This window comes from Mesoplodon mirus, assembly GCF_964341445.2.
Source record: "Mesoplodon mirus genome assembly, chromosome: 5".
Classification (NCBI taxonomy): Eukaryota; Metazoa; Chordata; class Mammalia; order Artiodactyla; family Ziphiidae; genus Mesoplodon; species Mesoplodon mirus.
This window is the reverse complement of record NC_138980.1, coordinates 2,483,975-2,507,710: the sequence shown is the minus strand read 5'-3', so window position 1 is coordinate 2,507,710 and position 23,736 is coordinate 2,483,975. Positions and strand designations below refer to the sequence as shown.

The 23,736-nt window shown below is 50.8% G+C and overlaps 2 protein-coding genes across 5 annotated transcripts; one reads left to right on the top strand and one right to left on the bottom strand.

Annotated features, from left to right (window-relative positions):
- The first annotated feature begins 397 nt into the window (after positions 1-397).
- On the top strand, positions 398-2,658 carry LOC309804882 (multiple myeloma tumor-associated protein 2 homolog). The gene is made up of 8 exons (XM_082622574.1): positions 398-572; positions 663-813; positions 962-1,007; positions 1,100-1,179; positions 1,390-1,462; positions 1,648-1,733; positions 2,242-2,367; positions 2,450-2,658. Exons 1-8 carry the CDS (start codon positions 479-481, stop codon positions 2,505-2,507), a joined length of 714 nt encoding a protein of 237 aa, XP_082478700.1. The 5' UTR covers positions 398-478; the 3' UTR covers positions 2,508-2,658.
- Positions 2,659-3,945: 1,287 nt separating this feature from the next.
- ARF1 (ARF GTPase 1) lies at positions 3,946-22,089 on the bottom strand. Of its 4 annotated transcripts, XM_082623410.1 has the most exons (6): positions 21,993-22,070; positions 12,288-12,327; positions 5,844-6,028; positions 5,658-5,768; positions 5,424-5,548; positions 3,946-5,266 (listed from the first exon to the last, which is right to left on the bottom strand). In XM_082623410.1, the coding sequence occupies exons 3-6, from the start codon at positions 5,989-5,991 to the stop codon at positions 5,105-5,107; spliced, it is 546 nt and encodes a 181-aa protein (XP_082479536.1). In that variant the 5' UTR covers positions 5,992-6,028; positions 12,288-12,327; positions 21,993-22,070; the 3' UTR covers positions 3,946-5,104. The 4 variants fall into 4 exon arrangements, with proteins under 4 accessions (XP_082479536.1, XP_082479533.1, XP_082479534.1 ...); XM_082623407.1 differs by lacking the exon at positions 12,288-12,327 and having other exon boundaries at positions 21,993-22,089; XM_082623408.1 differs by lacking the exons at positions 12,288-12,327; positions 21,993-22,070 and adding an exon at positions 21,828-21,932.
- Between the last annotated feature and the right edge of the window lie 1,647 nt (positions 22,090-23,736).

Sequence of the window (23,736 nt, the reverse complement as noted above, 5' to 3'; positions counted from 1 at the left end):
TAGGCGCGACCTGACCTTGGCGGCTCCCTGTCTCTGGGGCAGCCTGCTACCTGATAGAAACCTCAAGCAGCTATAGCCGGGAAACTTAGTGCGGGTTTGCAGACGTCTCTCCAGTGCCTGCCCCTCTGCCGGCACAGCCAAGGGAACACGGCACACAATGGGAACAGTGATTCTGGAGCGTCACCCACATGATGTGACTTCTAATAACGGCTGTCCTGTCATTGGGGTGGCCGGGTGCAGCCTCCGCACCTTTGCCAGTGCCACCGCTGGGGCCGCGGCAGTGCGCAGGCGCTCGGGGGCCGGCACTGAGGCACAGGCGCGCCAGGGCGGGACACCTTCGGGAGGGGAGGGGGGAACAGAGCGCAAGCGCACGGGTTTGGCGCGGGCGTGACGTCACCGCGTGCGACGCGTGAGTGGGAGCGGGGACCTGTGGGGCCTGGGTACCGGGAAGTCCGGAGGTAGAGGGCTGCCTGTTACCATGTTCGGCTCCAGCCGGGGCGGCGTGCGCGGCGGGCAGGACCAGTTCAGCTGGGAGGATGTGAAGACTGATAAGCAGAGGGAGAACTACCTGGGTGAGCGGGGCGCAGGCACCGGGGGCTCGCGGGCTGGGGGTGCGCCGACCCGCGGGCCGTGCCGAGCACTCGGCGCTCCATTCCCCGCAGGCAACTCGCTGATGGCCCCGGTGGGCCGCTGGCAGAAGGGCCGTGACCTCACCTGGTACGCCAAGGGCCGGGCGCACAGCGCGGGTCTGAGCCGGGAGCAGGAGCTGGCGGCTGTGAGGCAGGCGGAGCAGGAGGCGCTCATGGCAGCGCTGTGAGTGTGCCTGGAGAGCTTGGGCCGGGGGGTGGGGGTGGGGGGGTGGGGGGTGGCGGGGAGGGTGTTGGTTTACCTCCGGGTGGGGGCGCGGCAGGGGCCGAGGCGAGGCCCGCAGCTCCCTGAAGCTCACGCGCGGCCCCCGCAGAGGCTACAAGAACGTAAGGAAGCAGCCCACCGGCCTGAGCAAGGAGGTGAGAGGTGGGCCCTCCTGGAGTGCGGGGGCGGGATTGGGAGGGGGCTGACCCTGCGCTGCGGTGAGCACTTGCACTCCCCTCCCCAACAGGACTTTGTCGAAGTCTGTAAGCGGGAAGGAGGTGACCCCGAGAAGGGAGTGGATCGGCTCCTGGGCCTGGGGAGTTCCAGGTGCGGGGCCGGAGGGTCCTTGGGGGCCCCAGAAGTCGCGAGGGCGTGGCTCCTCGGGGCTCCGCACTGTCAGCCGCCCAGGTGGACGCCAGCACGGGTCGTCTGGGCGCACCACTTCTCTAGGGAGGCCTGGGGATGGGCGGTCCTCGCCGTGGGTGTGTGTCTGTGGGGGTGTCTCACCATGGGGGGATCTCACCCACGTCCCCGCAGTGGCTCTGCAGGGCGAGTGGCGCTGTCCCGGGAAGACAAAGAGGCTGCTAAGCTGGGGCTTTCAGTGTTCACGGTAACTACCCCCAAACATCCTGGGATCCCATGGTGGGGTGGGGGGCGGTCTGAGTGCCTCTTCCTGTTGAGGGCCATGGGGGCAGGCCGTCTCTCCTTGGGGATACCCTCCCAGCTTCTGGCTGGTTCTCGCCGGTCGGTATGCCGGGGCGCCCCGCACACCCCCCGAGTGGCTTTTCTCGGCAGCACCACCGCGTGGAGAGCAGTCGGACAGGGACCTCCCCGGCTTCGGCCAAAAAGAAGCCTCGGTCAGAGGAGAAGGTGGAGCCGGGGTAAGGCCTCCCAGGGCACAGAACTCACTGTTTTCTCAGCATGTTGGCTGCTTCTCCAGTCAGTGAACTCCCCAGCTCCAGTCGCTTTTTTCTTTTGAGGAGCCTCTGGAGATTGAGTCCTGGGGCGGTCTCACGACTGCCTACCAACCCCCAGCAGGGTCAGGGGCCCTGGAGGAGGATGCTCAGACATGGGCCACTTGTGCGAGGGTCTGGAGAGCACAGGAGGGGGTCACCACCTGGCCCCAAGAGTGCAGGGGCATCCCAATGGGAGGGCTGGAAGGAGCCCTGAGATTGTCAGGTGCTGCCCTGCAGACCTTTCTGCTGTGGTTGGAATGTGTCTGTGATGCCCACCATGGTAGCCACTGGCCACACATGGTACTGAGCAGTTTCCTTTAGTGATCTGAGGTTGAAATGGCTACACATGGTCAGTGGCTACTGTGGTGGCCCCACCCCCGGCTAGACCCCCAAAACCCCAGAGGCTCCTGGCTCTCCGTATCACCCTTTGCAGCCCTGAAAGCCACAAGAAGAGCAAGAAAGAGAAGAAAAAGAAGAAGAGGCACAAGAAAGAGAAGAGGAGGAAAGAAAAGGAGCATGGGAGGGGGCCGGATTCCTCACAGCCCCCTGCTCCCATCCAGTAGGTGCAGCTGCCTGGGGATGGAGACAGAGTGCTGGGCAGGCAGGGGCCCTCACGCCAGGTGTCCCCTGGTCTCCCTTAGGCATGACTCAGACTCCTCGACTTGCTGCAAGAGGAAGCGCAGGCATGACAGCGACTGAGGCCCAGGGATCTGGAGGGCTGGCCTGTGGGGGTCACCCCAGGTCCCCAAAGAGGCTTAGTTGTGGCCAAGTATGGCTACTTCTATTCTTCTTTGTGTTGACTCATTCTTTGTACTTAAATAAACTTATTTTAAGTGGAAAGTATCTCATACTAAAGGGAAGGTTGTTGTCATGTGTCGCAATAGAAAGTGATGTGTGAAAATGTGGTAAATCTCTTGAGTTCCAGCAAGACTACCTGCAAGCCCATTGGGAGGGGCACTGTCCTTTTGGTGGTCAGTATCCTGGGGTCCCATGTTGGCCTGGTCCCCTGCATCAATTTCAGGTGTACCAAGAGCCCTGGGTCATGTGTGGCCAGCAGGGAGGGCAGAGGGGCCAAAGAGTGCTCAGCTGCAGGTAGGTGAGCACGCTAGAAGGGGCAGCCTGGGCATTTAGATCATGGGGAGCTGGACTTGTACCTGGAGCCACCCTTGTCTCCCCAGGCCACCAAGGGACCTCTTAACCACTGTCTCACCCCCACCCCCTTTGCGTGCTACAACGGCACTGGCTCCCCCCACCTGGCCCCCCATCTCCAAGGCTGGGAGGCATACATAACAACCTGGCCCTCCACAGAAAAAGTGAAAACTTAACATCTTACAACCACATTGGAATAAAGACAAAACCCAGACTGGATTCATTATTGAGGTTCTTGTTTTGCTTCTGATTTTCAAAGAAATGAGAGCTGAAGGCAATTCTGTCTTCAGAGCACTCGGCACTGGTTTTCAACCTGTTAGAGCAAATCATTATTTATGGTGGGGCAGCCTGCCTTCTGGGGGAAAGGACACCTGGACCTTCGCCTGCCAATGCCTGCACCCGGTGGGGGGAACAAGGGTGCCAAGAAGGGCTCCAGGTCAGAGGAACAACCCCTGCAAAAGTGGGACGGGGTCTATGGCACAGGTGCACAAAGCACCCAGCCAGGCATGGGTCAATCGCCGTGGCAGTGACGTGGAGCTTGGTCAGGGGTTCCCGCCCCTCCAGAGGACAAGCTGGCTGGCTTGGGGGTACCACAGAGGGTGGATGTTAGGAAGGGTGGGGGGTTTCCTCCACATACCACCTGGCCCTAGCCTTTTGGGCATACTCCATATGGTGACCCTGCTGTCCCTTTCACAACCAGGCATTGCTAAGACTGGGACCGGGGGGCTGGACTGCCAGCATGAGACCAATGAGGTGGTCACCACAAGGGCACTGGGACATACCCACACCCACCCATGGGAAAGTGAAGCAGTGGGGGAGGGGGGCAGGGAGACAAGGGTGGGGTGGCAGGGAAGGGATGGGCAGAGGGAGGGAATGGGGCACGTCAGAGCAATGCTGCCCTCCCTAAGTGAGGAGGAAGCAGCTGTCCCTGCCCAGCTTCCACGAGGCACACTGTCAGTCAGGGGCGCCCAAAAATGGGAGAGCCATGAAATAGTTAAGAGATTTTATTCTAATAGCTGTAATTACAGTGCTTGTTTGTCGAAATGAAAACTGAAAACAAGTATACAAAACAGTTGATTACTAATTGTGTATTGAAAGCAGTAAGAGGTTCCACGACACCAAATAAACCAGTTCTGAGGTTTTCCCCAAGATAAAGTTTAACAGCTCGAGCTTCTTCAGTGTTTATCAAAATACAAAAGAAAAAAGTAGAGGTTATCATTTTTCGATGGCAAATCTGACCCTTGCAGGCTGAGGGAGTGAAAGCACACGTGGACAGGGGCTCCGAGGGGCTGGGGCTCAAGGATGACCACCCGCGCTCCTGCTGGTGAGACCCCAGAGAGCCCGGAGCAGGCAAGCAAGGGGACTGCAGGGCTCCCACTCAGACCAGAGCGTTCCAACCAAAGTGCCCATGCTGACCCAAGAAAAGGCTGGGGTTCCTCCAAGGGGTCTGAGAGCGGTGGCTGCAGCCTCCAGCCCATCTCCTGGGCAGCCATGTAAGCACAGATACAAGCACAAACGCTATGGGGTGTGGGATGACCCGAGAGAGCAAATCACAGGGACCCTATTGTGACCATGCAGAATGGATCATAGCTGGTTCTGCCCCGTTTCACGTTCCCAACGGGAAACAGACCACTGGTGGACTGGACTCAGGCCATTACTGCAGAACCTACACTAGGCACATTTCTCCCTTCTGTGTGTTCAAGTGTTCTCCTTATCTTGTATTTGTAACTATTTTAAAAAATGCACTGAGTTTGGGTTAAAAACCAACCACCAAAATGGATCTCAACACAGATGTAAAGCCCAGAAGAGGAACATCGGGCTTTTCTGACACAGTGACTCCTGGATGACCCGTGTGCCTAAAATCCCTTCTCAGTACTAAACAGTGGGTTGATTTTCTTTTTACAATAAAAAAAGCTGAGTAATATTGCATAGGAGTACCAGAAACTGCCTCATTGGAAACAAAAACTATTTACATTAAATAAAAACCCAGTTGCAGGCTGCGTCTGCACATTTACAGCATGGTGAAGCACACTGTGACCGACCATGGAGACAGCTTCTGGCACTCACACCACAGGGGCACGTTTGCCACATGAGAGTAAAGCGAGGGCAGAAGGAGGGAGTGTGAGGGGAGGAGAGAGGAGTACAGCTCACTTCTGGTTCCGGAGCTGATTGGACAGCCAGTCCAGTCCCTCATAGAGCCCGTCCCCGCTGGTGGCACAGGTGGCCTGAATGTACCAGTTCCTGTGGCGCAGAGAGTGCAGACCCAGCTTGTCCGTGATCTCAGCTGCATTCATGGCATTGGGGAGGTCCTAGGGGGGAGGGTAGCAAAGCGGGCGTGGGTCAAGGGGACTGCATGGAACCCTCTCCACCTGACCTGTGACCCCCCTCGTCAGACCTCCATCGCTGAGAGGCTGGCTGCCTAACATGCACCCACCACCAGCACACAGGTGGCTCAGTCATGCGTACCTGTTTGTTAGCAAACACGAGCAGAACGGCGTCCCTGAGCTCATCTTCTGCCAGCATCCTCATAAGCTCCTCTCGGGCCTCATTCACACGCTCTCTGTCATTGCTGTCAACCACGAAGATGAGACCTGCATAGGGAACAGTAAGCATTAGTGCAGGCACCCAGGACACCCCCAACCTCTCCCAAAGGCCACAGCCCCCCTCCTGAGGGGCTGTAATGGGGTTGCCCACCCTCACCTTGTGTGTTCTGGAAGTAGTGGCGCCACAGAGGCCGGATCTTGTCCTGGCCACCCACGTCCCACACAGTGAAGCTGATGTTCTTGTATTCCACGGTTTCCACGTTGAAGCCTGGAGGAGACCCAGTGTGAGGCTCTCCCCAGGGCTACCACTACCCCCTAGCCTCCCGGGGCCCAGCCTCCTCACCTATAGTGGGAATGGTGGTCACGATTTCACCCAGCTTCAGTTTGTACAGGATGGTAGTCTTTCCCGCAGCATCTAGGCCCACCATGAGAATGCGCATTTCTTTTTTGCCAAAAAGGCCCTTGAAGAGGTTTGCAAAGATATTCCCCATGCTGTAGACTGGTGGGAGCAACACTGGCCAGAGAAACCTGCAGATACAAGGAGTCCTTGTGTCTCTTTCTGTGCTGCCCAGGGCCAGCAAAGCAGGAGCAGCTCAGAGACAGACTCACCCACAGACAGACAGATGGACATCCTGCTATCTCTCCTAAAAACTCACAAGGCATAAGCTGATGAAATCCTGGTTCCTATCCGGAAGAAAAAGAGTCCTGCCCGCCTGCCTCTTGAGCCCTGAAATCACCCTTAAAAGGGAGAGAATGGGAATCTTAGAACAGGGCTGACTGGATTTTGAAGCAGCTACTGCCATTATCTCAGGAAGTGACACCCAAGGCCTCAGGGTAACTTACCTCTAAGTCCTACAACCTGCCACCATGGGATGCTACGTCCAACATGCGTGGAGAGGTGTGGCTTTCAAATGAATGCGAGATTCTCCATAATCTAATACAGAGCTTTTCAAGGGGCCAGAAACAACCACTCCAAGGCCCTACCATGTCTCCCAACTGCTCCAAGTCTCAGTGAAAAACAGTCCAATGTTAAGGCAACTAACACACGAGAAGCTAGGAGGGCCCATGGCAGAGACCAAAAGCCAACCTTTCCCAACATGCTGAGAGCTTAGCACACCCTGCAGGCAGGACCGGTGGAGTGAGAACACCTGGGCTCTAGGGCAGCACACCAGGGCATTCAGTCTAAGGGTGAGCCCACAGCAATGACCCTGGGGAGCCTGCCAGGGGACACTTTCCCAAGAGCTGTGGTCAATGCTGTCCCAGAGAGGAGAAGGCCTGTGTGGTGCAGCAACATGCTTGTACGAGAACACATGTGCTGTGTTTGGGCTCCCGCCAGGCTCTCCTCACTCAGCAGGGCAGAAACACTAGGATACCACTGAGCTGGCTGGACCCAAGGTCAGAGACCAGGCCCAGACACCCGGACCTATAGGAAGGGACAAGTGACCACAGCTGTGGGAGAGTGAGGCTCACGGAGGAGGGGATCTCCTGTCCCAAAAGGCGCCCAAGGCACCAGAGCTGCCCAGGCCTGGCCTCTCCATGCTCAGTACTCTCCTCCTTCAACTGTTTTATTTCCAAACAAGGTCTTAGGAAAAAACGGTCACTTTCTCAAATGCTTAGGAATCTGGACTTTAAAAAAAAAAAAAAAAATTAGTTAATTAATGGCTGAGGTGTGTCTTTGTTGCGGTGCGCGGACTTCTCACTGCAGTGGCATCTCTTGTTGCAGAGCATGGGCTCTAGGCATGTGGGCTTCAGTAGTTGTGGCTCGCAGGCTCTAGAGCGCAGGCTCAGTAGTTATGGCGCACAGGCTTAGCTGCTCCACAGCATGTGGGATCTTCCTGGACCAGGACTCGAACCCGTGTCCCCTGCATTGGCAGGCAGATTCTTAACCACTGTGCCACCAGGGAAGCCAGGAATCTGGACTTTTGGCACGTAAGGTAAAGCCAAGCTGTGGAGAGCTGGGCAGCCTTCAACTGGGAAGAACTGTGTGAGTGTTGACAGAAAACCAAATGAACCACAGAGAACTTGTTCCAAGCAGGCAGGAGCTGCTGGCACCTGACCTCTGAGAGGGTGTTGGTGGAAGGCACTGTCAAGGCTTGGAAGGAGCCTTTCCCTGCATACCTGACCCCCTAGAAGTAACAATGAGCTCCCCAGTCTCTGGACTTTGAATGGACACTGCTGGGGTCAGAGGCCAGACCCATGAAGGACACAGATATGGGCCTGCCACAGGCACGCCCTACTGCACTCCACCTGGGGGGCGTGCCCCAGATCCCCACCATTCCTTATCACCTCTGATGACAGGCTCAGGTGGAGTCGCCAGGCCTCCACTGCAAGTTACTTTCTGCCTTAGTCATCAGTGAGTATTTGGTGACTAAGTCCATGTCCCGCTCCTCATCCAACTTCCACCTTCTAGTTTTAGCACTCTGACATTTCCTGGCTGAATTACTGCCATGAGGACTGTCAAATGGTGATTTTCTATTGAGTCATTCCTTCCAGCTATTAGTTAGTTAGCATTCTACTGCAAGGAGCCACTTCTCCACATATTGATATAGTGTGAACTTGTGCATTCCTAGTTTACTCAGTAGGTCAGAATCACCAACCCACTGTGACTTAGATGCTCCAATGGTCCTAGAGGTGTCCCGTGGAGGCCCTTCCAGCAGGCTTCAGTGCACTTTCAACACTTTAATTCTTTTTGGTTTTGAATAATATTACCTAGTTATAAAATTAAAATTTAAAAATATCTTTACTATATTTCCTTTTCTGCAGACAGCCATTTTTCCTAAATATAGACAATGATAAATTATAGAAGACAGAATAAACTGAACACACACATTTATCTCAGCTTACTCCTGAAATCGTTACCAATAAAGAAATAAGTGATGACTGACTCAAAAGAGAAAAGTGGGGGGAGGTGGAAAGAGGTGACAGAAGACAGCAAATTTTGGTGAGGTCTGACCCTGACCGAGTGCTCATCCTCAGCCCTGCAGGAAAGCCAAGGGACCTTTTTGGAGCAACTGACCCAGGGGCCCTGACTCCGCTATCCAGGCAGAGGAGGGCATGGGGTGCACTGTACTGGAAACAGACGGATACGGCAAAATCAACAGGGAGGCACACTGCCCTGCAGACCCTCACATGTAACCCAGAGGCCTCAAAGCAAGGACCTATGGATTCTTGCACCTGGAGGCGCTCAAACAGCCACGCCGCTATCTCCCTTTAAGAAGCCCCCAATGCAAGTGACTGAAACAAAGAACTTGGAGAGAAGACAGAAGACATTTAAAAAGAAAAAAACAAAAAAAAAACAAACAAAATCCCCAACCCACACACAGCCTTGGCATCAACATGGTGGGGACCTGGTGCCCACAAAACAAGAACAGGGCATTAGGACACAGAGAACAGCAGACCTCACAACCAAAGTGAAAAAAATCCACACACACACACACACACACACACACACAAGATTTAAAAAAGAGGAAACTGGGAGTTCCCTGGTGGTCCAGTGGCTAGGGCCCCGAGCTTCCAATGCAGGGGGCCCGGGTTCGATCCCTGATCAGAGAACTGGGTCCCGCGTGCCGCAACTAAGACCCAACGCGGCCAAATAAATAAATATTTTTTTTAAAAAAGGGAGGGGGAAACTAGGAGCAATTTAAAAGACCAACATCTACCTTGCGTATGGTGATGACTTTTTAGACATAACACCAAAGACATGATCCCATGAAAGAAATAACTGATAAACTGAACTTCATTAAAATGACAAACTTCTGCTCTGTGAAAGACAAAACCAGACTGGGAGAATATATCTGCAAGAGATACATCTGATAAAGAACTGTCATCCAAAATATACAAAGACCACTTATAACTCAACAATAACAAATTTAAATTTAATTTTAAAATTAAAAAAATGGGCCAAAGATCTTAATGAAAACCTCATTAAAGGTTTACAGAAGGCACGTAAGCAATGAAAAGATGCTCATCATATGTCCTCAGAGAAATGCAAATTAAAACAATGAGCTATTACTGCACACCTATTAAAACGACCAAAAGCCAAAACCCAGAACACACGCTGGCAATGCAAGAATGTGGCGCAACAGGAACTCTCCTCCATCCCCCGAGGGAATGCAAAATGGTGCAGCTGTCGGCAAACAGTTTGGAGGTTTCTTACAAAACATACTCTGAACATATAATTCAGCAATCATGCTCCCAAAGGAGCTGAAAACTAACATCCACACAGACACCTGCACACTGATGTTTACAGAAGTTTTATTCGTTCCAAAAACTTTTATTCATTCCAAATTTTGCCACAATTTGGAAGCAACCATGATGTCTTTCAGTAGGTGAATGGATAAGCTGTGGTACATCCAAACAATATTATTCAACACTAAAAAGAAAGGCGCTATCAAGACATGAAAAGACATGGAGGAGCATACATGTGCACTACTAAGTGAAAGAAGCCAATCTAAGAATACTACACACCTATGATTCCAACTATGTGACATTCTGGAAAAGACAAAACTGTGGAGACAGTAAAAAGAGCCTTTCAGTGGTTGTGAGGGGTTAAGAGGAAGGGAGGGATGAATAGGTGGAGCACAGAGGATCTTTAGGACAGTGAAACTATTCTGTGTGAAACTGCGATGTAGATACGTGTCAGTACACATTTCTCCAAACCTATAGAACACACAACACCAAGAGTGAACCCTAAGGTAAACTATGGGCTCTGGGTGATGATGTATCAATGTAGGTTCATCAGTTGTAACAAATGCACCGCTCTAGTGGGGGATGTAGTGAGGAAGGCCATGTGGGTGGACATCTCCATGCCTTTCCCTCAATTATGTGGTGAACCTCAAACTGTTCCCCCAAAAGAGAGACATAAGCAGCACTTTCAGTCTGTAATTCTGTATCAGCCAAAGGGCAGAACAGAGGTCTGAAATGCAAGGCTTCACACATGCCTTCTTCTCCAGGTTGCCACAGGCAGAGGGAGCCCCCAGGGTGATGGAGGGAGACACAGAGGCAGGCCTGAACAGCAGCCAGCGCAGGCTGCAGCAGGAAGGAGGAGAGTTCAGGAAAAGAGGAACAGTTACCAATGTGGTTTAAACGTGGGGTTTGGCAATTCTAGGGGAATTGGGAAAAACTAATGACAGGTACACAGAAAAAAACCCAAGGATGAAAATGCAAAGAAGTCATTTTAAGATTTCCTGAGGGAAAACCATAAGCCAGTCACCACTTGACTCAGCAGTGAACAATATTTACTCAGTCATGATACTTTGACTGTCATTGCTGGGTATTGGAAAGCTGAGGCCGGAACTTGTGGTCTCAAGGGCCAACCCCGCCCCGTCCAAAGCTGACACACTGAGAAACAGTATTAGCACACTATTTAGTACAGTGAGGCATGAAAGGGGCTATCCCTGGGAGGCAGGATGGAAGACTGCTGTTTATACTTGTTTTAGTGTTACATTCCTACAAACTGACACAAAAACCTGGGCACTAAGGGGTGAAAAGGTTAAGTGTACTCTCCCAACTCCCACATGGGACTGATGGAACATTCCAGGTAAACTGGGCCCAGCAGCAGGCCCACACCTGCATGTCAGCCTCAAAATGCAGTCAGTCACAGCCATGGGAGTCCAAGAGCCTCCTCCCCTCCCCACCCCAGCGTGTCTGCCCACTCACCCCTGGCCAGCCTTGGCCGTGCAGTCTGCTGAGCCCTGATTATCAGTGTGGTCCTTGCCTTCCACACACAGTTTTTTAACCTACTCAAGTCCTGAAGCCCCAAAGGGGAAGTGGGCCATATATTTGGTGGCTGAACCTGGATGGGGATGAGCACAAACTCTAGGGTTTAAGATGCTACACACAGCACTTGGTCTCTCCCACTATACAAGCATCTATCTATACCCGCCCTGCATCTGGTCCAGGACCCTGGCAGCTCCTGACCTAACACAGTATCATAGTGGAAAGGTTCAACAGTTCCTGACCTAACACAGTATCATAGTGGAAAGGTTCAACAGTGACCACGAGAGTTGTTCCATGGCCTCTCCACACAGGTTCTAACTTGTAGGATGCCCAGCCTAGGCCTATTTCACCCTTTCCTCCACCAGGATCCCTAGCACTAAGGTCAAAACCTGTTTTTCAGGTTCATGGTAATGACCGCGAGTGTTTCGAAGCAGTGAAGACGCCGATGTTCTCAAAAGAGCACTTCCCCGCAGCTGCCTGAGTTTGCACCTCCGAGCTGGCTCATAAGAAGATGCAAGAGTAACAACAACACGTCTCTTTCCTGAGACAGAAAGCTCTGAGCGGACACAGCCCCTTAAGAACGGTTTTTTCCTTTTTCTGGTTAGGACCAGAAACAATGATAGGGTGGCAGTTCAACATTATAGCAAAGAACAGGACACAACTGGCTGCCTACATTCCTGCATGCAAAGACCTACTAGGCTACAGGCCAAGGCCAAGGCCAACAACAGGCCTCCCTGGGAAAGCCAGTGCAGGGAGGAAAAAATGTAGCGTGAGTTTACACCCGTTCCACTCCAGTAAATGAATCCAGAGTGACTGGTTTAGCTGCTGAAGAGAAATATATGTACCCACGACCTCTACCTGTGCCTGCTGCATCTCCTAACAAGCCTCAGAGGATTCAAGATAAGCAAGGGACAGCCCTCCCCTACAGGGCTGTGCAGCTTACTTCTGCAGAAGGAAAGTTTGTCACATTTTCTGAAACTGTTAGAGCTGGTTTACTTAACAAAATCTCTGTATCCATATCAAGATGACCCAAACTGCTGGGAATCAGTAGAAAGAATAAACCACTAACCTAGAGCTTGTCTTGGTTGTAATGGGTTGTTCTGGTCCCTCTGTAAATGAGAGATCACATGGATGAATCCCCTATTCAAATGAACAGCTAGGTGACATCAGAACTTTTTTCGTTTTGCTTTTTTTTAAAAAAAGTCAAGTTTATTAGGTGTAAATTACATATAGTAAAATGTACAGCTCAATAGTTCGTAATGTCCATTTTAATATCTAATTTGAGAAAAATTAACAAAGTGAAGATCTTACTGAGGAATTGATATACATTATAAAACATTTTCTTTAAGGGTTTCATTCATTCTTCAAGCAGTCAAATATGTGCTTAGATTATCAACCACTCAAAAGCCTAATTCATCCCTGACATGTAGGATTTAATTTTAAGGGGTGGGGGTCCTCTACTTTCATAGGCAATATGATCACATAATATAATCTGCTACAAACTGCTTTTTGTACATCAACTTGTAGCTCCACCCCATCAGCTAAATAAAGCCTTCAGTCATTACTCTATTAGTCCAGCACTCCATTTCTGTAGCTCTAACATTTTTCTGCAATTGGGTAGAGCGTTACTTGTCACTTTTTCATAAAAATTAGCATCAGAATACTGAACGTGCCAATACCAGTGATAGGCAGATACACCTCACAGGCCTAACACAATTGTGATGAAGATAAGAATCAACAACACTCTCAGAAGGAAGAATATTCAGCCTGAGACACTCAAAGGATATAATTAAGCTGACTGAACTTTTTTTTTCCTTTCAGTTTTATTCAGATATAACTGACATACTGTATTATTTTCAGTTGTACAAAAGAATGACTTGATATGTGTGTATATTGTGAAATGATCACCACAAAAAGTCTAGTTAACTCCCATCACCTCACACAGTCACCCTTTTTTTCCTTGTGATGAGAACTTTTTAAGATTTCCTCTCTTAGCAACTTTCAAATATAAATACAGTACGGTAAACTACAGTCACCATACTGTACCTCATATTACAGGATTTATTTATATTATGACCGGAAGTCTGTACCTTTTGACCACCTCCACCCATTTCATCTACCCTGACTCTGAACTTTCAATACAAAGAAAAAGAATAAATGAAAGAACATGCAAAAACATTCTAGAACTGTATAGTTCTGGTCTGCTTCTAAAGGTGAATTCCAATGAGAGACTGTTTTCTGTTTTTCACATCGAAACTTTTAGGATGTTTTGCAGGAATCAGTTAGGTACTAGACCTGGCCTCTATGCAGCAGTCCCGTTCCCAACACCCAACACCCCGCCCCCCCCCCCCCCCCAGGAGGATAAGTGCCAGAAATCCAGAGACTAGTACACTAACCCTGGTCTCCAGATGCCCTGCAAGTTGCCTCCCAAAGCTGAAGGAAGGGGTTTCCGGTCAGGTCTGATTCTTAGGAGGAGCAACCAGTGAAATTCAATTTAGGTCCCTCTTGGCCAGCTTAAGATTCAAGGTGAAATCCTTAAAATGACAACAAGAAATGAGTTTCATTCATGAATGTAGCTCTTGGTCTATACTAACATGAACATCCAAGAGTCACTGTCCATTGTCTAACGGAACAAGCATACCAACCACAAGGCGAGCGTGGAAACAGTGAAACTGCAATTAATCCTACTTACCAATAACTACAAAATCCAAAGTATTTAACTGATGAATATATTTATTTATCTTTTGCAATTCTCCCTTATTCATAGTCTTAAAGTTTTACTTACTATTTTTTAACATAACTGTTCTCAAAGCCCATTACCAAAGATACTTACACTGACGTGAAATCTACAGATGGGAGCAAATAACCAGAAGGTCTACCCCAAATGAAAACAATATCCATGTAGGACCTCTGAACACAAATGTCACGCGGCCTCCAACTGGAGTGAAACAATGAGTGGATGATACCCACAAGTTGAGGCCTCACTCGGATGCTACATCAGGAGCATCTCTCACAGTTCTGTGCATTTGTCCTAGTGGCAGACGCTGGATGCTCCTTGGTATTTTCTTCTCCCAGATTTGTCCCTGGGCTCAAGGCCTTCCAGAGTAAACCTACATTCCTGGTCCCCTGCAGCTATGCAGGGCCATCTGAGTATGCTAGCCCATGGGATGGGGCAACAGTAATGGAATGGCTTCCAGGTCCTGCAGACCTGGTGGTGGGCGCCTGGGCCCCCCACTGTGGTGGGGCCAGTGCCATGGACCCTAATGAGCACTTCTACCCCAGAAGTCAGGGCATATATACCCTCTATCTGACTCCAAACACACAAGTCTAAAGAAATTGTTACTGGAAGAAGAAATCAAAAGACCGAAAAAACAAAACCAAAAACAAATTTGCATCAACCTCAGAACATTAAAATGTACAACAAATTAAACTGAAAATGGAGGAAACAAAGCAATTTATGACTAAAATGCAAAGCAGGATTAGAGAAACTACAGGCAACTCTAAACCACCCAGACACCCTGAAAAGTGTCATACCACCAACTCCTTACTAATTCTGCACATCAGTGGTCCTTTGGAAACCAATTAGAATTGTATTTCAGCCCATCCTAGTGGCAAACAGAGAACCATTGGTTTGGAACTCCTCAGCAAGTCACTCAGGCCCACATTCTGACCTTGGCTGTGCTCCCAGTCCCCTCTCCATACTGATTTTCTATGCCATGCCCACCGAGCCCTTCACTCAACCTCTGAAGCCAAGTTCAGATGCCACCTTCCACAGGGAAGAGTCCTTTTTATTGTTCTCAGCATACCCTCGACACACTGTGGGGCTAACAGTCACCACACTCAGGTAAGGAACAGCTATGTGATGAGCACAGCCCTGGGCACACAAAAGCTCAACAGTACTCAATGAATCCAATTGACAGATGGTGAAACAGAAGTGGAACAGCGACAGTGCTCACCTTCCAACCTCACCTCAATGGTAAACTAGTTCTTAGAGGCTCTGGGCCAAGCAATGTCAAAGACTGATCCACAGTTACACTATAGCCCTCTCAATGCAGCTAAAAGCTTCAACATGAGCGCGGACACACACACACACACACACACACACACACACACACTCTCTCTCTCTCTCTCTCTCTCTCTCTCTCTCTCTCTCTCTCTCTCTCTCTCTCACACTCACATAACTCCAGCTGCTGAAGTCTCAGTCCCCATGATCCTGACAGAAAGGGCAGGCACACCTGTCGAATAACACAGTCCTATGTTTCAGTTCCAGTAGTGAGAACAAGGTAGAGAAGGCAATTCAGGATTCAGATTTCGGTTGTGAAGTACATCATATTCATTTGTTTTTGTCACTCTACTTCTTTAATTGTGTGATCACCACAAACATGCTAAAGCCCCTATGGTTTCTGTTCTGGTGCCTTCTCAAGGAGGCCACCTGCACCCATGGTGCAGACATAGGACCCTCTCCAGGCACGAGGGTGGGGCTCTGGAGAAGCCAGCGTTGCTCAGACCCCTTTCCACACCCTTGAAGAAAAAGGGAACTGCAACCAACCATGAGCTGTCAGAGTGCCCAGTTCTTCCTCCTCAAACTTCTCAGAGTGGCAGGCGGCCCCCTGAGGCTTTTTCAGCACAAGGGGACTTTGTGAGTGATTAAAATTAAACCAATCTCTAAAACTTGATTTTTGCCTGCAGAGAACTTTCATTTTGAAAACAAAATGTAAAAAAAATTACAGCCCCACCTCTTTTTCTCAGTGATGGGCTTCCCAGAGGACACAGAATAGCAAAGTGCAGCAGTGGTTGAGAGCCTCTGTTAGATCCCCCTACCTCTGAAGCAAGCCCCCTGACAGATCTGCCCTCCTGAGACCCTTGTTAGGAGCACCCAGAGGTGCACCAGCTCAGAGTACTCGGGGCAACCTCTGCCTCACTCTCCAAGCAGCTGGTCTTGGCTGGGAGGCCAATGTCCTTGTGGGAACTTCTCAGTGTTTGGCGTGAACAGCCACAGCAACCTCTCAGTAGGCCTCTTCCTACCTCTGCTCACATTTCAAACCCTGGGCAGCCCTGGACTCAGGGAAATTTCATTCATATACCTGCTCCTGCCATCCTCTGCTTAAAACCTCCCAGCAGTCCCCGTCACCCCCCTCAGGTGACCAGCAGTCCCATCGCACTCAGTGTCTTGCACTTTCCCTCCCTAGTACTGCCCCCATCCAGCCATTCACTCCCAGAGGAACGCAGTCCCCTACATGGGACCCCAGATGAAGCTTCCTCTCACCTCCAGACCTCTCTCCTACTACCCCCTTAACACATGGGTCTCCCATCAAAATCTAATCCTCAAATATAAAGGACCCACTCTTTCCCACTTTAACCCTCTGCAACTTCCTCCCAGTTCTTCAGACCCAAAGCCCGGAGACACTCACAATCCCTCTCTCTGTCCCTCTCATCCCCAAATCTGTTTACTTTACTGACAAGTCCCATCACCTCTCCCTTTGAAAGTTGCTTCCCCATCACTATCCACCTGGTCCCGGACACCTCATCTCTCCTCTGGCGTTCCCAAAGCCTGTAGCTTCCACTTGCAAGGTGTTCTCAATGCCAGCAAGAGGGGCCTGTTAGGAAAGGTCAGACTAAGTCAGGTTCCTTAAGAAGATCAGAGCCGACACCCCCATGGCATTTCGCAGCACCACCCCTGCCATCCAGAAAGGAAGCTAGCAGACAATACAACCAACATACACACCAGACTGCAAAAAACCCACGTTGCCCCAACTAAAATGTAACAGGGAAATGAAAGATGGTGTCATATGATATAACACGTGACCTTCAGTATTGGTCATGACCACACTACAAGTTCAAGGGAGGTAGTCAGAGAACCACCTAATGAAGACTGCCACAAATACATCAGCATCTCAGATACTCAGGGCCTGCTGTGTCCATGAAATGTCCCCCCCACACCGGAAACAGAGAACAACTCTTGGTAAAGTTCTGCAAAGAACAAAATACAATCACCCTTAATTTACAAGGTAGTTTCTTTCCTGGAAAATTCAGAACATCTACTAAAACCAAACACACACACACACACGTTGACTCTGTACATAAGCAGAATTAGGTTTAAGATATAAACAGATTTTTCACCTATATGAAAGTCATGCAGAACGCATTCTTGCTGCTAAACGTACTAAATATCAGTATTGCCTCTCACCATTGACAGAGCCCAAAATCCTCCCACAAGTTCCCAAAATACCCTTTCTGTGGGGCTATCCCTCCAAGGACCACTGGTACACACCAGCAGGCTTCTCTCCCCTCCTGTGCTCCTGGCAGGTCTCCAAAACCACTAAATGCACTCCCATCTAAGGGCCTTTGCACTTACTGTTCCCCTGCCTGGGAGAAGCTTCTTGTTTCTCCCAAAGACCCACAGGACGCTCACTCCCTTATACCTCTACTCAAATGGCACCTCCTCCCCTATCCTCCTGATAGGTCTGACTCAGTGCCCACTCCTTTTACTGTGTCCTGTTGGCCTGCTTTTCCATTCCATTCACTGCCATGGCCCTGTGTCTCCACCCAGCCTTATACTCTGCCAGTGAGTACTCCTCTGCCTAGAACTCACCCACCTTCTTCCACCCATCTCTTTATCTCCACCTGTCTTTCTCTACTGGCCACCTCCCTGGGCACCCAAGAGATTCACTGTCAAGAAGAGGAGAAAAGAATCATAAAAGAATATTTATCAGGGCCTTAAGTATGAAAAAGTAGAAAGATTAATCATACACATATGCTTTTCTGAAAAATTAGTTTGTCAGAAAAAAAAAAAACCCCTATCAACTCAATGATGAATTTCATACTGGTTTAAAAGTATACATGAATGTGGTGGAATCTGAACATTTCTTTGACATTCCAGTGAGGAGGAAATCTGGGCTGCAGAGACATAGTTAACTACTCAGGGCAAACACGTCCATCTCAGCAAAGTTCAATACCACAGGAGAGGTATGTACACAATCTGCTTCCTAAACCTGCCCTCAGGTACCTGCAACCAGTGACTAAAAATATATTTTCAGTGATCTCCCCAGGAATCTGCAAGATCTCATATCACTTTGACAAAAGAGAAATGCTAAAAGCTGTAATTATTTTAAGCAAAGTTACATCACCAAAATTGACAAAAGATACAGTATTTTAAATATAAATTAATAGATTCAATCAGTTAGGAACTGCATGCTCATCTACAGATGATAGAATACTTCACAGGAAAACACACTCTTAACAGCAATTTTTAAAGACATCCTTTATTCTGAAACCTGTGATCAAAACACTGGCACATCTAACTTTGTCTTCATTCCTACTCTTCACATGTAAGTCTAGACAGAATCTTGAAACTGCTTTCTTGGCCATTTGTCCCTAAGTCAAACTGACAGGACACTTAAAAACTTCACGTTAAAAACTTCCAGGGCCTCAGAGACCTAGTAGTGTTAAGCTTTCTGTTTAGCTCCCACATACATCACTGCAAAAATAATGTGATGTACAATACAAATTGAAAGATGTTGGCTATTTCACATATGACTTGCTCTTTGCAGACAAACTCTTCTAACTTGCTAGCATCCCTCTGAGGAGCAAAACTTACTAAATTCTGATTAAACATTAATTAATGTTTCTAAAATATACTGTACATCTCTAACTTCTGAAAATGTGCATGGATCATAACTGGGGCTTGTTAATTTATGCTGTATACTAACAGTCACCCCTGTAGCCTCAGGTGTGTAAAAATGTTTGCCTCCTAAAGAGAATCGCTCCCGATTCATATGGGTGTAAAATCTGCCTGTCTTGCATGCTTTTTTTCTGTCTCTTCCTTTTCAGTGAGTGATAAGTCCCACTCTTCCCTTTCTATGTGATGACAGGCTGCCAAGCTCTTGTCTCCAATGTATGCAAAACCCAGGAAACACTGGTTTGTTAGGAATATGGAGGTTAGTCCCTGCAACAGATAGCTTCACCATTTCTTCCCACTCATATAAGGAAGCTTGGGTGAAAGAACTGGGTGAGGGCCTAACAGATTCTCCTAGGAATAAGGAGCTTTGATGTTTTTGTGTTAAATTCTGCCACATTTTTTCTAGCTAATCAGGCCATCTGATCCATCTGAGAATGTTGAACTACCTTCCAGAATAGTGATAGAGCCGTATAGCTATAACAGATGCTGTATTTTAAAGACTTTATAACAATCACGAAAGGATAAGAACCTAAGGATGAAGTACCCCCCTCACCCTGGCTCACACTCTGAAATTAACCCCACCCCCTATTCTTTCACACTCACACGTTCCCAAGCCCTCCTTTACCTGCCAGTAGGAAGTGTTACACCCAACCCACTATTAGGTCAAAAACGTTTCCAAAAGACCACTTCAGATGGTGCTAGGAGGACATCTCTAACACCATCCACACCAATGACGAGCAGACAGACCACAAAAGAGGTAAGTTCTTATTTAATGTTAAGATCCCAACTGAAAGGAATTTTTCATGTTTCTTTCTCAACCACCTCTGACAGATGTGCATTTTATTTCCTTCATTCTCCTAATCTAACAAAGGTTGGAAGGTCAAAGGGGAGAATATCTATGTGACAACGTGTACAGAGACCAACCATAAATGCTATGGCAAGCACAGGCTAGCTGGGTCTGAACACCAGCTCAGTAGGTGATCACAACCCTCAGGAAGGCTGCAGAAATGCTTGGTGAGCCTGAACTGTGATCAAGAGCAGATTTAAATTCATATATCTCAAGGCAACATTGAATTTGAAGAATTTGAAGGAAACTGATTTAACTCTCTCAAACCAAGTTAATATACTATTTATGAACTTGCACAAGGGTTTTTCCCCTATGTTAGATTTATTCCTACAGCCATTCGACCCTGGAGATCACCTCAGTGGCTTGATGGTCCATACTGAATTCTACTAAAGTAAACAGAAAAGTCCAGGTGTACCTTCCTGTAGTTTCAAACCCTGTCTGATCTTTGGTAGAGGTGGCTTAGCAGGTCTGAACGCCCTCTTCACATTGTGCAAGAGGCAAAGCAAATAGCTAAACCACATGATTTAAAAACCAGAACTGTGAGAAGCACAGAACCAGTTTTTGCTTTCTGCTAACTTTCTTACAATGATAAGCAGACAGCATGTGAGTCAGCTATTATCTAAACCAACTATTTTAAATCTTTCTGAAGTAGCAATTTTGAATACCTGTATCTGAAGTTAGCCCTCACAGGAAACAGCAGGTTTCTAATGCCCAAGTGACAAGGATTTGTTTTCAACAGGACATGCCCAGTGAAGAGGCACACTACATTCTACCCGTTTACTAGAGAAAACCTTTATGGCACACTCTAACAAAGTGGCCAGATTTGTGATAAACACATACACACTCAATTCCTCATAATTTTGGACCCAGCTAACAACACCATGCATTCAGAGTTCTTCCAGTTTTGGCTACTTTTGACAGTTTCTGAAAACTCCAAGACCACCACACACAGCATGCGCCACGGCATCTCACACTCCTTCAGACACACACACACTGCCAGAAATGCAGGAGCAACCACGCGAACAGCCAGCAGAAAAAAACGCTGACCACTAGTTCTGAAACAAGAACTAGAGCTGACCACTCCAACGCCAACTACATCAGCTACAACTACATCAGCTACACAGCTCTCAACAGTGACTTCCGGGGCCTCCCCACCCAAATCGTCTGAATTGCCTGTCTCCCGCCAATGATTTCTTGTGCATTTTTTGCTCGATTCATTTAAAACAGCAACTTGGTGTTTTGAGGAGCTCAAAAGTGCTCAGTTGATTAGCTAATATTTGAAGGACTTCATAATTGCCAAGCCTTTTTAACAAAGCTACCGTTTTACCTCCCGTAACCACCTGGACTGGGCAACAAGAAAGCTTTAGAACGCTCTGCTAGGGAGGCCGACTCAACCCTGGACAGGTCGTTCCAAACGTAGGTTAAAGATTCACCAGCTCGGAAGTGTGTTCTAATCCATGCCAAAGGCACCCAGGAAACAATCCCGGGGTTGCAGCAAGCTTGGATAAAGGGGCCCTACAGTGCCGCCGGCGCGTTCATCGGGGGCTTCCTTGGGCCGCAGGCACCCCACTCAGACCCCAGCTCCACAGCACCCGCCCTGGAACCCGGACCTCGAACCCCGCCCCGCCTCGCCGGCCCCGTGCTCGGAACAGATAGGAACTGGGCTCAAACCCTCGCCATCGTGTGACCTTGGCCGCGTCCCGGGCTGCGGGCCTCAGTTTCCTGGTCCTCGCGACCCCGAGGCAGGAGGCCTCGCAGGCGGAGCAGGAAGCGAGGCTTCCTGGAGAGCCCGCGTTGCGGATCGGACTTCCGGGCGCCCGCCCCGGCGGCTCTGGGGGGCTTGGGGACAGGGTTGCGCGACCGACCCCCTCCTCGGCCTCGACTCGGCTCCCGACCCAGCTCGGCCCCTACTCGACCCCCATCCCAGCCAAGACCCCTGGCCCAGCACACAGCACCCACCCTGCCCCGCCCCGCCTCGGTCCCAGGTCCGGCCTCAACCCCCAGACCGGCCCAGCCTCTCCTCAGCCCCCGGCCTCTATTCGACCCTGGCCCCTGCCGGGCCTCGGCTCCCCGCCTCTACCTACCTCACCTTCGGCTCCCCGCCTCGACCCACGGCCCGGCCTCACCTCGCCCCTCGCCCGGCCCGGCCTCACCTCGGACCCGTCTTGGCTCTCACCGTCCCGGCCCAGCCTCACGCCGGGCCTCAACTCAGCCCCCGCCCCCCCCCCTCGGCCCGGGCCCAGCCTCACCCTCGGCGGCCGCGGCGCAGCTGCTGCTCGGAGGCAGGCGTTGGTTTCGCTCCCACAAGATGGCGGCTCTGACGGCGGCCACGTCAGTGCCTGCTGCCGCGGAGGACGCTGGGGAACGGGGCGGTCCCGCCCGCAGTCCCGCCCACTCCCCCGCTGCGGCGTGCACACGCAGACTCCGGGCGGGCGGTCGGGACGGGACGGCGGACAGGCGCGGGGCTCAGGGACGACGCCTCTCTCACCGCTGCGCTTGCGCGCACCCCTCCTTCCCCCCGCCCTCAGCCCCGGCAGAGTCCGGCTGCGCCTGCGCGCGCCTCCAGTGGTCGGCCCCGGGGGGAGCTCTCGCGTCCGTTTCGCAGATGCAGAGGTTGAGTCCCGGGTGGGCCCTGCGGTCCCGGGAGGGCGGTGCCCAGGTGCAAACTCCCCTCCCCAGCCTCAGCCCGGGTGACTGCAGTGACCCACGCAGCCCCGTGCGCGCCCGAGGAGCCGACCTGAAGAAGCAAGACCCAAGATCAAATAAAGCTGGCGTCTAGTAGCACGGGCGGAGCAGGGAGCCAAGCTGGGCAGGGAACAGCGCTCCCCCGAGGTAGCCACCGAGGCGGGTTCCAGGTGACAGACGGGGGAGCCCTCTCCTCTGGGAAGCCTCCCTGAGCTGATCAGAAGGGAGAGGGGGCCTGTCGTAGTCCCTCTCCACGTTCTCCCGGCTAGAGGTCTGACTGTGGCCTCCCGCCGACCTCCAGTCCCGCACCATCCCTCCACCCCTGTGCTACTTGAACTCTCTCCCCCACTACCCTCCTGCTGCTGTGAAGGGTCCCCAAATCAAGAGTCATTGGTGAGATTGCTGGGGGCCTCTTCCCCAAGTGCCCTGCATGTTGTGGAGGGCGCAAAGCAGGCCATCACCTGGGTCTTGGCCCAGGGGCCTGCCTGGCAGAGAAAAGCCTTGAGGTGTTGTGCAGTATGCCGGCAGGCTCCTGTCATTTCTCTGCCCCCCCTCACCCACCCACTCCTCTTGGGCAGGACCTCCTTACTGGGCTGGGGTGGCTAGGACCTCACCAGCCCTCCCCAGGGCTGCCCAGCCCCACCACCCCCAAGGCAGCCCTCCTGCCCCAAACACCGATGACCTCTTCTCCTGAGAGGCTGAGGGCCCTAGGCCCTGTGAGCCAGGCCCTGCCAGTCCCCTGTCTCAAGACCCAGCCTCCCCCAGACCTCACAATCTATGGAAGAACTAGCCTGTGCTCTGCACCTCAGCTGCTGTCCCCCCAATGCTGTAAACACATCACAATGCTCACTCAAAGTGCCCTCTGGGATTTACATCTCCAGAGAGGGGCACAGAACCTTCTGGTGGTGCTGGCTCTCTACCCCCAGACAACTGACCCACAGCTGGATGTCTGCAAATGATTATTGTGTCCTCAGAGCTTCCTTTAAAAAAAACCAAAAAATATAGACAGGAAGGAGCATGTGAAAGATACACGCACAGTTTAAAAAATAAGGTGGATTCCTGTGTAATCGCCAGGTTACTGAATTTACCTTCCTCCTGATTCTGTTCTCCTGGTTTGGTGCCCTCCCCCACCCCCTGCCTTGGGAAAAGGAGGCATCTTCAGGCCAGACAGGTATGGGAGGCCCAGGGTGGGCACCTCAGGGGAAGGATCCCTGCCCTTGGCCGGAGACCTGTTAGAGAGCCAGGAGGTGTCAGGCAGTTGCCTAGGGAGAGTGAGGCCCCAGTGCCCACCAGGACCTCCCTGCCCCC

What these genes read in the sequence shown, in the direction of transcription:
- LOC309804882 (XM_082622574.1), top strand. Translation starts at nt 479, where the DNA reads ATGTTCGGCTCCAGCCGGGGCGGCGTGCGCGGCGGGCAGGACCAGTTC. An exon ending in GAGGCGCTCATGGCAGCGCT is followed by an intron (nt 814 to 961) that starts GTGAGTGTGCCT and finishes CGGCCCCCGCAG; the next exon opens with AGGCTACAAGAACGTAAGGA. An exon ending in CTGGGCCTGGGGAGTTCCAG is followed by an intron (nt 1,180 to 1,389) that starts GTGCGGGGCCGG and finishes ACGTCCCCGCAG; the next exon opens with TGGCTCTGCAGGGCGAGTGG.
- ARF1 (XM_082623407.1), bottom strand. Translation starts at nt 5,991, where the DNA reads ATGGGGAATATCTTTGCAAACCTCTTCAAGGGCCTTTTTGGCAAAAAA. An exon ending in CTACTTCCAGAACACACAAG is followed by an intron (nt 5,549 to 5,657) that starts GTGAGGGTGGGC and finishes TTCCCTATGCAG; the next exon opens with GTCTCATCTTCGTGGTTGAC. An exon ending in TCGTGTTTGCTAACAAACAG is followed by an intron (nt 5,267 to 5,423) that starts GTACGCATGACT and finishes CCTCCCCCCTAG; the next exon opens with GACCTCCCCAATGCCATGAA.